General features: G+C 42.2%; 2 protein-coding genes across 2 annotated transcripts; both read right to left on the reverse strand.

Moving 5' to 3' along the window:
* Positions 1 to 2,496: 2,496 nt before the first annotated feature.
* Positions 2,497 to 3,198, reverse strand: LOC111330343 (uncharacterized protein K02A2.6). Its single transcript, XM_022935185.2, has one exon. It carries the CDS (start codon positions 3,196 to 3,198, stop codon positions 2,497 to 2,499), a length of 702 nt encoding a protein of 233 aa, XP_022790920.2.
* Positions 3,199 to 8,716: 5,518 nt separating this feature from the next.
* On the reverse strand, positions 8,717 to 14,095 carry LOC111331723 (dual serine/threonine and tyrosine protein kinase). Its single transcript, XM_022936895.2, has 4 exons — positions 13,326 to 14,095; positions 10,576 to 12,080; positions 10,050 to 10,287; positions 8,717 to 9,510 (listed from the first exon to the last, which is right to left on the reverse strand). Exons 1-4 carry the CDS (start codon positions 14,070 to 14,072, stop codon positions 9,100 to 9,102), a joined length of 2,901 nt encoding a protein of 966 aa, XP_022792630.2. The 5' UTR covers positions 14,073 to 14,095; the 3' UTR covers positions 8,717 to 9,099.
* Between the last annotated feature and the right edge of the window lie 11 nt (positions 14,096 to 14,106).

Below are 14,106 nucleotides of genomic sequence, written 5' to 3' on the forward strand. Positions count from 1 at the left end.
GTGTTTCCCTGTTGATATCGTCGTACTCAAAATTTAACCACCTTTTAGGGAAAGGAAAGACCACGCGTACGAAGAATGAAGTTTTTGCCAAAATTTCCTCGGAATTGAACTCGATCTCCGAGGAAAGAGTAACGGCTGATCAATGCCTTCGAAAATGGTCCAAACTAGAGATCAAGCAAAAGGAAATAGAAGACAATAACAAACAAACAGGAAAACCTCGAGAATCATGGAAGTTTCATGATGATATGAGTGAGTGCATGGGGTCGAGTCCAAAGATGAGTCTGGCATTTACCTTTGACACCTCTTCCTCTAGTTCAAGTAGCACAAACCAGTGTGACAGGGATGGTGACTATCATTTTGAAGATCATTCAGACGAGTCAGGTAATGATGAATCAGGAGACGAAAACCAGAAGAAAAAGAAAAAAGCAAAGCTTCCAACCAGGAAAAGGAAGAGCAATTCATCTGCAGCTGAAATGCTGCAATTCCTTCATTCTTACATTCTTGTCTTCATTATTTCTCTTCTGTTGGGCAATTCCTTCATTCTTACAGTGAGAAGAGGGAAAAAGTGGAGGCAGAGAAATTAGCTTTAATGCAAAGTATGAAAGATGAGTAAAAATAATTTTATTCTCATTTCCTGGAATTGTTTAAAAATAAATAAGCACTACCTGTAGCAAATTTATTTTAAGTTTACTATTGAAATTGGAAATTTCTTACAAAGCACAGGTCATTGTTGTCTTTTAAATTGAAACACTGATATCACTGATGTCAAAGTTTTTCTCTGCCAGTCTAAATTTGTTATTTAAAACATTTATTTGAAGACTTTGTTGTTTAGTTTCCATTATTAACCAAAGCACTGTTTTTCAAAACAAAGGCATTCTACTGTGGCATGTTGTGTTTTTCAAAGTTTTAATATTGCAAACATTTGAATCAATGAATAAGTAATAAGCTGTATTTTTGTATAGCTACTAAGATTACGAATATCAATGACTTTAATTTACTTGACAAAGGAAAGAGATAATTAAATTTTACATTTCATTATCTGATGTCCCATATTTATTATCACCACACAGTCACAACGGACTGGTGATATTCAGAAGAGGGTAGGGGGGGCAAACAACTCTGCATTTCATTATTTTATGATAAAGCTTTGTAAAATTTCATGAAGTTGAGTTTTCTGAAAAAATATCTGTCAAACTACTCTAGTTAGGGCAGGAGTGGACTCTAACCCAAGATTTCCACCTATTCCCTTTGCTTTAGCAGCTCCCCTTGCATATAGCTGATTAATTGATGGTTCTGTTAGATGCGGTTAGCATATATAACAGCCTTCAAATTATTTCTCTTCTGTTGGGCTAATCTGTCATTTCGTTCTGCAATACCATTGTCATTACCACCATCATTGTTGTTTAGTTACGAAAGAATCGTTTTAATGTCTCCCATCAAGTGTTACACCAACTGCCTAGTTATTACAAACGTCCGTCCCTTAAGTTTGAACACTCAAAAGAGGCTACTACTAAACAATGCCTATTGTTACATCCTTTTCCTTATAAAATAAAATAAAAAATAAAATAAATCAAAGAGAAACAGGATAAACAAAAAACATACTAACAGACAACGTGAGTGAGTTCAACTGTTCAAAGTTTGTGAAGCGTAGAAAGCTTCGACGCTGGTTACATCCCAGTAACATAATCCCTTAAATAAGCTGGCTTCTTAACAACTCTGCCTGATCGCGTTGTTGGGCCTTGTACAGGTGACCCACTAGGCTGAACAAGTGGCTCCTGTTGCCGAGATGTCATTGGATGCTCCATGGTCGCATCTACTTGACCACCGGGTACGGTTGTCCGCATACACGGCGCGGAGAGCTCATGACCGGTCTGTGCGTGTTCGGGTAAGGATATCGACTGTTGATCCGATTGCTAAACGCCTTCTTCAGCCACTAAAGCAGATCTTGAACTTCGGCAGGCCTCCTTTGTTTTCCTCAGGTGACGGCGATTTCGAGGATATCTGGCTCCATCTTCGGTCGCCACCTCGAAGGATCGAGTGCCAACACACTTTCAACCTTGGCTTTCACAGCTTTTTTACTAGAATTTCCAGACGGCAAGAGTCGCACTGTATCTCCACTTCTAAGTGCTCCCAGATCCTTAGCCCCCCCTATTGTAAGTAAGGACTCGTCGTTCTTTCTTGGCGAGAAGCTTCTTGATGGATCTTGGGCTGGACAACTGGCCTGAGAAGCTTAGGAATGATGGGTAGTTGTGCTCTTGTTCGCCTTGACATCAACCGCTGCACGGGACTGGTGTCCAATCCTTGACTGGGCGTGTTTCTGTATTCTAGGAGAGCGAGATATGGGTCTGTTCTGGCTTTTCTTGACCTCCTCATAACATTTTTAGCTGATTTAACAGCCGCTTCTACCTTTCCGTTACTTTGCGGATAAGCTAGCGAACTCGTTACATGCACAAAGTTCCACTGGCGGCTAAATTCCTTAAATTCAGTCGATGTAAACTAAGGACCGTTGTCTGATACACACGTCTCCAGGATTCCGTGCCTTGCAAAGTGCGACTTTAACTTCTGTACTACCGCCCCCGAGGTAGTTTTGTCAAGGCAATCGATTTCCCAGAACGAAGAATAGTAGTCAACACAAATGAGATAGTTTCGACCCCTGTAAGTGAACAAGTCAACTCCGACTTTCGCCCATGGCCGGTCGGGAACTTCATGAGGAATGAGAGTCTCCTTGGGCTGCTTCCGGTCAAACGCCCTGCAGACATCACACATTTCAATAAACTGCTTGATTTCAACGCTCATTCCTGGCCAGTATACGCTTTCTCTAGCGAGCAAAAGGGTGCTTACAACTCCACTATGAGCATAATGCAGACGATACAACATGTCTCGAGGCAGCGACTTTGGGACCACCACTCTTTCTCCTCTAATGACAATACCATCGCAGACGCTCAACTCATCTCGAACGTCAAAGAAGGGCAACATCAGATGAAACAACTCTCCTTTAGTTTCAGGCCAACCAGCCTTGATAACTTTAATCAGTTCTAGAAGGCTGTCGTCCTTCTGCGTGTGGTCTTTAATTTCTTGAAGCGTACTCGGCTTCAAACGGATGTGCTGCGTCATGTTAATGCTCTCAATCTCTGAAGCGATACCCTGGCTTCCATCGTAGGGTAAATAAGCGCGACTTAGGGTGTCGGCCAGATACATGGTGGAGCCCTTCTAGTTGGCAAGGCTGACGTTATACAACTAAACTCGCATGAGCATGCGCTGAAGCCTCTTCGGAGCTCGATGCAGTGGCTTCTTGAAAATAACTTCCAGAGGCTTGGGGTCTGATTCTACGAACACTTCTCTTCCGTAAGTGTAAGTATGAAACCTTTCCGAACCATAAACGACCGCCAAAAGTTGCTTCTCAATCTGGACGTACTGAGACTCTGCATAGGTTAACGCACGGCTCGCATAGGCAGTAGGCTGACCTTTCTTAAGTAGGATGGCACCCAGTCCTTTATCTGATGCATCGCACTGTAAGGTGAGGCTCCCTGTTGAGTCGAAAAATTTGAGGACAGGTACCTTTGTGACCAACAGCTTCACTTGTCTGACAGCACTGTCAGGTATGTCAGTCCACAACCATTCTGCATCTGGTGAAGTGAGCTTACGGAGGGGCTCCAATGCATCCCTTAGTCGAGGCAGAAACTTGCTAAGATAATTTGTGAATCCAATAAACCTTCGAACACTGACCACATCAGATGGCGTGGGCATTTCTAACACTGCCTTAACTTATGCGGGATCTGCTTGGAGACCCTTCTCCGAAATCACATGACCCATAAATGGGACTCCTTTGCGTCGCAGATTCACCTTGTCCTGGTTCACGTTAATGTTCTGCTCCCGGCACCTTCGCATTAAGGAGGGAAATTGTTGTCATGATCTGTCAGTGCTTCTTCTAATGTAGACCCCTCGCCTAAAAATCAAGATATCATCATGAATGGTTAATACACCCGTCAGGCCGTCAAGTGCGTGGTTAAGCCTTCGCTGGAACTCCTCGGGGGCCGAACAAAGACCAAAGGGTAGGCAGCCCTCGAAAAGCACGTTTTCTAAGTCAAAATCTTCTGTTAGCTCATGTACTACAATGAAGCTTTGGTCCGCCATATTGTCAAATTTTCCCGCCGTGGAACGCAGACGTGTTTCCGGCTCCAGTTGGAGCGGGACGAAACACCTGATGGATAAATGGTAAGCTCAATCTCATTCGGTTGGTCCATGAATTCGGAAACTCCCTTACCTTTATGCCACGGTCACACCGATCGGATTTTTCTTACAAATGGTAAGCACCCTAAACCTTCCCTCGTCGATCTCCGTCTCACCACGTGCTCGATAACTTTGAACCTTGGGATTTCGTCCAAATTGTTGCTAGGTAACCTAAGCTCGAAACAACCTCGTGAAACTACCGTTATGTGGTGTCCAAAAACTTGACGCTGTTCCAACGTTACTAAAAGAGTAAGGAAAAGGTGTAAACAAGAATTTAAAAAAAGTGAAAAAGCTGAAAAGATACAAAAAAAATTCCAGTCTGCACAGTCTGCACGGTCTGCAGTCTGCGTTTTAACATGACCAGCGGTCGTACTACATGTAAAACCCAGTTTCCACAATAGAAATTTGTACGATATATTGCCTCTTCTTCGAGCGGATGTCATTTCTGAGTGACAGGAACTGAGATATTTCGAATCATCTAAAAACTGTTAGAAAATTGTCAGAAAATTTGCATAAGATATATTAACGAGAGACTTATCACCACCGCAGTGCAATCGAGTCAGTCAATGTTTCCTTCCACGTCTTGATCTGGGAAAAATCCAAACAAAATTCGAAATAAAAGATTAAATGAAATAATAATGTCATAATTCCACCTTCTAAGCTACTCATTATCCACACGCAAAGCGCAACTCGTAACTGGAATGAACTCCCCATGGTGATATGTAATCTGGATTACTTCAGGCTCTTCAGGAAAACGAACAGCGATTTTGTCACGATTTCTTTTCTAAGCTTAAAGAGGGGGGCATTGGGGCCTCTGGGAAACCGCAAAACCGGAAAAAAAAGCCTCCAAAACAGAAACACCGACGGAAAAAGGCAACAAAACCGAAAACCGCTACAGTTTCACCTTTAAAGGGGTCAAAAAAGAAAAACCGAAAACCGCATCAGAGTTTTCGTGAAAACCGAAAACCGAATGCAAAAACACGTAAAATTCGCCAACCGCTCTGAACATCAAAACTGGAAAATCGAACCTTTTAGGCCCAAAAACCAAAAAACCGATCCAAAAAACAGTCAAAGCCGCAAAACCGAAAATCTCAAAGCCCCCCTCCTTAAAGAAATATGGATATAACGCAATCTTCCGGTGATTTACACGTCAGGAAGTCAAAGGTCTCTTTTATTGCCCCTTGAGGTGGCCGGCTCACCAGGTGAAAGAAGGGATCGTTTTTTCCGATGACGTTAGTCTGTGGAGATTATCAAGCTAACATCTGAGAATATTGTGCTCGTTGGTTCACCAGAGACACATCTGTACTCCTCAGTCCATGCAACACCGAAAAAAGAACCTTTGTAATTTGTAGGCACTTACTGTAGCATTTTATCATCAAGAAAAAGAAATCTCAAGGCTCAAAGCCAAAGTATCGTTCAAGCATGCAAAAGATTCCCTGAAAAAAGCTAAATTTGTGGAAAATGGCTGCGATAAAATCCCTGTTCCACTTGTTGTAATGCGGGAATACCGAGTTGTTCAAAATCTCCACTTCGCGATAATTTTCGCGCGAGTGGTGGATTTTACATGTAGTTCTACCGCTGACAAGTTGTGATTTAATACTCTCACTCTCAGTGTTGATGAGCATTCAATCAAGGTATTCCTGACAGAGCTGAATAATGAAAATCTACGTCAGAAGGTATGCGGTCAACAACGCGGGCTCAAGTGTACTTGGTCTTAAAATTTAGCGAAATTAGCGGAAAATAATAAGGGCTGACTTTTAAAACCGAGGAACTCCGTTTTCGTCGAAGGCACTTTCCTATTTCTAGATGTTTTAAGGAGAAAATAAATTTTTGAAAATTTTTAGGGAGTGTACCAAGTTTTTGGAGGTTGTTCTGTAAAAGAAAAGCAGCAAGGAAAACGATGCCTCGAAGCAACAGAATAGGAAATCAACCATGCGAACGACTCAAAGTCCGTGTTTTCGCGGCAAAACCTAGCGCATGCGCATACATTATTCAGCTCTGTCGGTTTTCCTCTCTCTTTTTTGGTTGTTTTTACTTTAGAAGGCGAGGAAATCTGTTGAAATGTCGAAAAATGTCCATATCTCGTCTTCTTTGGAACGACCTGATGGAAACTTCATGGAGAAATCCAGCGTCACGCCATCGTAATAACGTACATGTTTATGACAAATGACCGGTGTTACGGATAGTTTCGTGTAAATCAGCCAGCTTGATTTAACAGGTTTCAAATGACAGACAGGTATAACAGTGTATCGTCAGAGGATTTCAGATTGCTCAAATTCCCGTGAAAGAAGGTACAGTACTCGGAATCTGGATGATATGCACACGATTTAAGGTACATGTTTGTAGTTACGTCGGGTAGTCCTCCATGAAGGTTGATAATTTTTTTTTTTAAATATTAAAGCTATAGGTGAGATTTCTCTTCGCTATATTGTTTAGAAGATAATAGAAGATAACATTCTTTCAAAGTCTTGTACTTTTTATTGGTCTGAAAGGTTTTGTTGTTGAGAACATTAGTTGTAAACACTGCCAATTTATGCAATATCTGATTTTTGAGCTTCGTTCGCGAATTGCCGCTATGAAAAGTAGAGGCCGGCCCGCAGAGATGTTTACATATTTAAAAACTAGAATATTATAACCAACTAAGTGCGTAGTTTCAGTCCAGAATCGGTGTACTTTTGGAGAAATTTAGACAAACGTTTTCCCTGTTTTACCCTACAGCAAAATCGACCGAAACTGTACCAAGATAAATAATCTATTGGTGTGCTTGCATTTACTCCCAGGGAAAATTGAAGGCATCAAAGTAAAGACAAATAATGTCACTATGTATGCTAGAAGTACCAATCTGTAAAGTTGTATTTAGCTTGAGATAGAGAAATAAACATTTTACACTTTTTTTGCGATGTTTTTCTACGAAAATGACGAACAAGCAGCCGTTGTTACCATGGCAACTAGAGTGCTGCAACCTTGACAAAGGGCATTTTTGTTCATCCCCCCTAAGTGCCTAACTGCTTGCAAAATTTGAAGGGGGGTTGAAAATTGTCATTTCCCAAGATGTTTGATTCTGACAGACTCGTTCTTATAAGCGCTTATTCAAGGAAATGCAGTGACTAGTTTAGTTGTCGAAGACTACAAGCAGAAGTCCCCACCGTCCCGTCTGTTCCTCTATTTAAAGGAACTACAGTGCTAATGCCGTACTTTTGAAGCACACGTGAGTCGCACGAGGGGGACTAAACCGGTCGTAAGGCGTTAGCCTCGGTCTAGCAGAATCCAGCACTAACGTGTTAACTTTGCAGGTATATTTCAGTATTACAAACCCAGCAGTTAAGCGCTCAAAAAACATCCTACGGTAGTAAATGCACCTCACCAGGCGAACTCGTTTTCGTGATAACCGACGGAGCTTTAGTCAACCTTTTAACCGAAATAGTGACTAACATTTAAATTCTCATTACTGTCAGTAATTCTGCGAAATTACTCACTGGATCACGAGAATAATGGAAACGAACGCCAACCTAAGAAGCTTTGATTGTCAAACGAATTCTCCCGGTCATTTTACGAAGGAATTAAATAGGAAAGAGTAGGGAGAATATCGACACTTATGTTAGGGTGCAAAGGGTTATATCACTCAGTGACGCTATAGCTAGTACTGACTCCCTTCATCCCGGAAATGAAAATTAAGTCAATGATTGCAGTGGAAAGGTGAAAAATTTGCCAGATATGACAAATTTATGCCTCTGTCTCAAATGCAAGCCGGTGACTCTGAACCAACGGTCAGATCGGGAGCAGGGATGGCGCAGTGGTGAGAGCGCTCGCCTCCTACCACTGTGGCCTGGGTTCGATTCCCGGACCTGGCGTCACATATGGGCTGAGTTTGTTGTTGGTTCTCGTCCTTGCTCCGAGGGTTTTCTTCAGGTCCTCCGGTTTTCCACCCTCCGCAAAAACCAACATTCCAAATTCCAATTCGACCTGGAGTCGAGTGTCTTTAACGTGAGCCACTGGCTCGCAAGATTGGGCAACCACTTCCAACGTTATCGACTTAAAATAAATTAAACAACAAACATATGAAATACATATATATGAACTGCGGTTATGAAACGTGAAAAAAATTCAGGCCTGTACGGGATTCGAACCACTGACCTCTGCTATACTAGTGCAGCGCTCTACCGATTGAGCTAACAAGCCAACTGGGAGCAGGCCATCAAATTAATTCGACATAAACCCGTAGATGATAAATCAAACAATTATCATCTACGGGTTTATGTCGAATTAATTTGATGGCCTGCTCCCAGTTGGCTTGTTAGCTCAATCGGTAGAGCGCTGCACTAGTATCGCAGAGGTCAGTGGTTCGAATCCCGTACAGGCCTGAATTTTTTTCAGGTCTGATTTTCACTATTGCTTAAATAGTGCTTTACTGCGAAGGATCGTGCACATATACGTTGAAATAAATTATTTATACTATTATTTATCGTCGGATTCATCCATATCCAGATTCGAACCGCAGGCAATGCTTTATTGAAGGGTTACAATTCAAAAGTTGATCAAAAGATAACCATAATATGACTAACACTATAAGAGAAGTCGTGTAATCAAAGGTGACTGCGCAAGCGTGCTCCTTATTCCTATTTTGCTCTGGTCGTGTGTGTTTACACATTAAGGCGCACCAGGGAAATTCCTATTGATTTAAGATTGAAACTACTGCGTTGAAAATTTTTTGCAACAAATGGCTAAGCTCCAGCTGTGCGGAAGGTAGAGTTGGTCTCGTTTACACCGGGATACGTAATGCATTTACGGTTCCTTATATCTTTTCTACGAGTAAGTAAATGAGATGAATGAAGTTTTTTCTTTAGATGGATGCAGAATCAATCGTGTCTCTTACGACTGCTGCTGATCCGACATCTCTGCCAGGTACGATTCCAAATCCCTTACCACACTGTCAAATGATGGCCTTGCTTCGGGATCCTGACTCCAGCACTTTTGCATAAGTTGCCAGCAGTGTTCTGGAAAGACGTCCAACTTCTCTGGTGTCTTGTTGTCAACGGCATTCATCATGAGCATAACCAGAGGTAGAAAGTGGCGATTTATATTCTGTGGTTGGTTTCCCTGGCCTTCGCACACTCGCCATAGCAACATACCGAACGCGTACACGTCAATGGATTTGTCGTACTGTTGCTTGATCATTTCGGGCGCCATGTTTATGGGAGTACCAACCAACGAGTTACTGATAAGTCCCTCGGGTTTACAGAGACCCAGATCAGTTAACTTGGCGTTGTTTTCCTCGTCCAACTGAAAGGAGAGACAAGGAAAAAATCGAATTTGCTCGTCTACAAATGTAAGCTATGTGTATATCATAACTTCCGTATACACTGTAAGCATTTAAAGGAAAAAACAAAACAAAACAAAAACAACACTAGCCGGAAATGAAAGATATTTTGGGATGGGGGATGGAGGGGTCTTGAGGGGGTCACATGGTTTTCAGGAAGAACGGAGAGGGATCAGCCATCGCTAACAAAGGGTAAAGGGGGCACTAAAAAAAAAAAAAAAATGGCGTCTACTTAACTACCACTGAGAAGGGAATCGTAGAGCCTTATTGGAGGATGAAGTAAATTTTATTGTGACACAGCCAAACTCCCCCCCATTATATTATTATAATATAATATATATTAATATTATTCTAATATATTAAATTATTATAATGTATTATAATATTTCCTTTCGGTCCAAAACTCGGCAGCTCCTGAGCACAGCCCTACATCTTAAACACCCATTACAGCCCCATTTTTTACAGTCAAGGCTAACAGGTAGCATTCGGTCACGGTACTCACCAAGACGTTCTGCATTTTAACATCGCGATGGATCAGATCTTCTCTATGAAGATACTGCAAGGCTTTGGCAACGTCAAGAGCTATCTCAAGTCTCTTTCTCATGGAGGGTATATCTTTTAGACCATCATGAAGATCGCATCTCATTCGCTCTGAGACGAGTTGTACAGAAAGGCCACGAGTAGGGTTCGACTCCACTACGGTGCACAAGACAGGTAGAATGTTCGAATGTTGGAGAGCCCTTAAACGGAGAACTTCATTTAGTAAATAGTTGGGATTAAAAAAAGACGAGGGCTTGAATAACTGTCGAGAATTTCTTAATCCTCCAAATGTTTCGACAAAGCTTTGAGAAAAAGGAAAATAAAAAAGGATTCCTGTTTGCCTTTATCGATTATTTCTCAAAATACGCGCGAATCTGTATCGTCACAAGCGATCAGTCCAAACGAACCCATCGACCCCTAAGACCGCGCGTCGTTTCGGACTTATATCAAAATGTTACGTTACGTTAACATCCTATATCGCATATTACCTGGTATTATGAAGTTCCAGAGTCAAATCCTTGAGCACCTCCTCCGTAGCGACTTTTACCACCTTAACAACACAGGGCCGTCCTTCTGGAGTTTTAATGTTGTTACAAGCAAAGACACTACCCTGCGCTCCTGAACCAATGAGATCTCCCGCGGCTGGAAATCCAAACTTGAACCTGTCCATGACTCCATATGCCAGCATCTCAAGGAGCGCAAGATTGGGAGCAAAGCCAAGAATGGTTTCCCTTTGCATATCTTTGATAGTCTCTCCGCGATCGAACAGGTCTTGGACTTTTCCTATTTCACTGGTAAACTCTTGATGGCAGTCACAGAAGTGCTGTTTCAAGCTGCTGACGATTTCCTTAGCCATGAGAGATGGATCTACTTTCTTGAGGGCCTCTGAAGCAACCTTCACCTTCCATTCCTTGGAGCCAACCTGAACCTCTCCCGTGATGGTCTTGACAACTGTGTCGATCGGATTACGAATCGCCTTGTAGAACCACTCGCTTACTTTCATTATGAAACGGACAGCTGCTCCGTGGCGTTGTGAAAATGTGATTTGAGTTTCGTAAGAAGAAAGAAGGCTATTGCCTAGAGCGAGCGCTGCTGATGGAATGTCGCTGTCTGCGGCAATCTCGCCTTGAATTTGCTCCATGCCGTCTTTGAGGTGAACGACAAACAGATCTCTGGAGCGGAACATCATCGTTAACCTTTGCTTGATCTCTCCTTGGAGTTTATTCACCACCATACACCGAATCTGGTCCTGGCAGTGGGCCACAGCTGCTTTCTCTTTTACATGACCACTTGACGGAATAGTCAATTCGGCTAAAACGTATTCAAAATCTCCTGCCTCTTTAAGGATGTCGCCCCTGGCTTCCTCCATGGCATCACTGAGCAGGTCTCGAATATCCTCGGCCCGCTTTTCATCCTCCAGGTCGCGGATTATGTTGTCGTGAACTTGCTGTTCCTCGCGTAGAAATGTTCCCAACGTCTTCAATATCTGCGTTTTTCCCTTCTTCAAAACGTTGGCTTTCTGAATGAAGAAATCCAAGCATCTGGATAGAACACGAATGAGAGTTTTGCACACGCTCTCTACCCTTGCGCGTAAAGATTCTTCAGCGTACTTCTTCAAGCTGTTTTGAAATCTCTCAAAGGCTTCAACATAATCTGTATACTCGTCAAAAGAGGCTTTGGGATTTTTCTTCTTAGAAGCGTGGTATTGTTGGATACGCCAAGCTGACAGACCATGGAATCGCTCGTTTTCATCCATGCACAGTTGAGAAGGAAAATGCCCGTTTTTGACAAGCCGCTCGTACACGCGTGTTTTCTTTCTCTCCTGTACTTTGAGCTCTCCCTTTTTCCGCGCCTTCGTTGATGCTGCGTGGCCGCCTGGTTCATCGTCCTCATCTGATGATTCGGTACGATCTTCTGGTTCCAGTTTGCTAACAACGAAAAATATTGATAAATCGTTTCCTGAAGACTTCATTTCACTAAGGACCTCTCTATCCTGGCAACGAAACAAATAAAAATTGGTATTAAGTTAGTGTTACGCCTGTGATAAAACTGTGTCAAGAAAAATCATTATTAACAACTAGATGTCATGGAAATCGAGAGGGAATAATCCAATATTTTACTTGTAAATCTACTCACAGTTCAAAACGTAATAGCTAGACAGACTCATAGTTATTTTATTTTGTTTACAACCCCACAATATTACTAGTAAGCTACTCCTTTTACTCATCATCTATCCCGAAAACATGGCGAATGGATTAGCCATTGCTGCATTTGGATTTGGCAATGCACGGGCATTGAGTGTCATCCGTACCCTGGGGAGAGGAATTAGAAGACTTGCCTTGGGGTGGGGGTGACGAATTTTAGCCAGAGGAATGAAGAAATGGCTTAGAAGTAAGTTTTCGCATCATGAGGTAATGCGCACCAGCGTAAAAAATCAACAATGGTACCAAAATCACGCAAGGAATCGTTTGATAAAAAATTGTGCTTGGTAAGGCATTTGAACACAATTTTGGCCCGTGGATCAGGAATTTTAACACGCCAATTCTCAAATATTCAAATGCCTGGTGGTTCCTCAGCAGGAGGATACCGAAGCTTCGAATTGATCGACGCATTATTAGTGCAGAGATTACAACGATCACTGAAGAGACCAAAACAAATATTAATTAATCCTTAACTGACTCACTCCTATGAGTGACCAAGACAGAATTTCTCTATGCAGTATCAATACAGCATCAAACAGATGAGGATTATTACTTGATCCAATGCTAAATTCTCCAAATCAACATCATGAGAATTGTATAGCAGACAGTAAGGAAAACCATGAATGAGATTTAGGGAGTGAAACTGTTATGTTGTACATCTGGCAATTGAAATGGATTGATTTTATACCTTTTTTCTTCTTCAGTACAACAGTCGCTTAAGAATTATTTCGCAATAAATGCAACAGCCAGAGTAAAGTTAACCAAAGGCACACAATGCTAATGTTGTGGTGCATATTTCGTCGTCGTTTTGGCGATTTCGTGTAAATTCAATCCACGCTGTTTAAAAGGAGCAAGCTTTTGCTTATCAGCTTCGTATAAACAAACAACTCTGACTTACTGATTCACGTTTCAACATTTCAAAGACCCAGGCCAAGTGACTCACAAAACAAAGCACTCGGTGTAATCTGATCTTAATACAATCCGGAAATACAAATTAAAACTGATCAAGGAATCATGTTGACGACAAAATATCTTACCTGTTTTGTAAAAAGATCATGTCCATCCACCACGTATATAACAAACGCCAGAGGATTTTCCAGCTGCTTTTTCACCAAATTATCCAGTGCTTCGTTTTCATTTCTTCCAGGGGAGTCTATGATGGTTACACCGCACTTCAAGAAGTCGATATTTATGCCTGACTCCACGATAGCCCCCACTTTAGTAGGGTCGTTACGATCTTTCGGTTTGAGCTCGATCTTCTTTCGAGGGATTCTGTTTCCATCTTTGCCTGTCATCTTTATCTCTTCTAAGGTTTTACCATTTGTGTCAACCAGGCGACAGTAAGGCTTCTCGGCGTGGCAAACGCGAACAATTCTCGCGGTGCTCGGTTGGTCTGATGTAGGAAGCGCTTTACAACCCAGAAGCTCGTTGATTATGGAGCTTTTTCCGCAGTTGGTTTGCCCTACAAAAATGAGTGCCGGCTCCTGATCAAACAGATCGGTGACTTCCTTCTTCTCCTTAGCAGTATAAAGCATCTCAGCAAGGGTATTATCGAACTCCAGATGAACATCCGCCATTGCCACTGTTAGAGCCATCACTTGCACTTCCTCTGGAGAGGCTTGCACGGGTAAGGTTTTGTAGCGAAGTTCTTCTGCAATATCTGCAGTACCTTTACTAGAAAGCTTTTGAACGATTTCATCGAAGTATTTAACTGTATCAAGGTGAACTTTTTGCAGCACAGCCTTGCTTTTCTTGAAATCCTCAAACACCTCCTGAAGCGACATGGCTGAAAGACTCGACGAGATTGGGGAGCAGTGG

This window comes from Stylophora pistillata, chromosome 7 (genome assembly GCF_964205215.1).
Source record: "Stylophora pistillata chromosome 7, jaStyPist1.2, whole genome shotgun sequence".
Taxonomy (NCBI): domain Eukaryota; kingdom Metazoa; phylum Cnidaria; class Anthozoa; order Scleractinia; family Pocilloporidae; genus Stylophora; species Stylophora pistillata.

Bases quoted from the DNA above. Each gene is read 5' to 3' on its own strand.
- LOC111330343 (XM_022935185.2), bottom strand. From the start codon at position 3,198: ATGTATCTGGCCGACACCCTAAGTCGCGCTTATTTACCCTACGATGGA.
- LOC111331723 (XM_022936895.2), bottom strand. From the start codon at position 14,072: ATGTCGCTTCAGGAGGTGTTTGAGGATTTCAAGAAAAGCAAGGCTGTG. The intron at 12,081-13,325 runs GTAAGATATTTT...TTTCGTTGCCAG, and splicing joins ATGATCTTTTTACAAAACAG to GATAGAGAGGTCCTTAGTGA. The intron at 10,288-10,575 runs GTAATATGCGAT...TCTCCGTTTAAG, and splicing joins CTGGAACTTCATAATACCAG to GGCTCTCCAACATTCGAACA.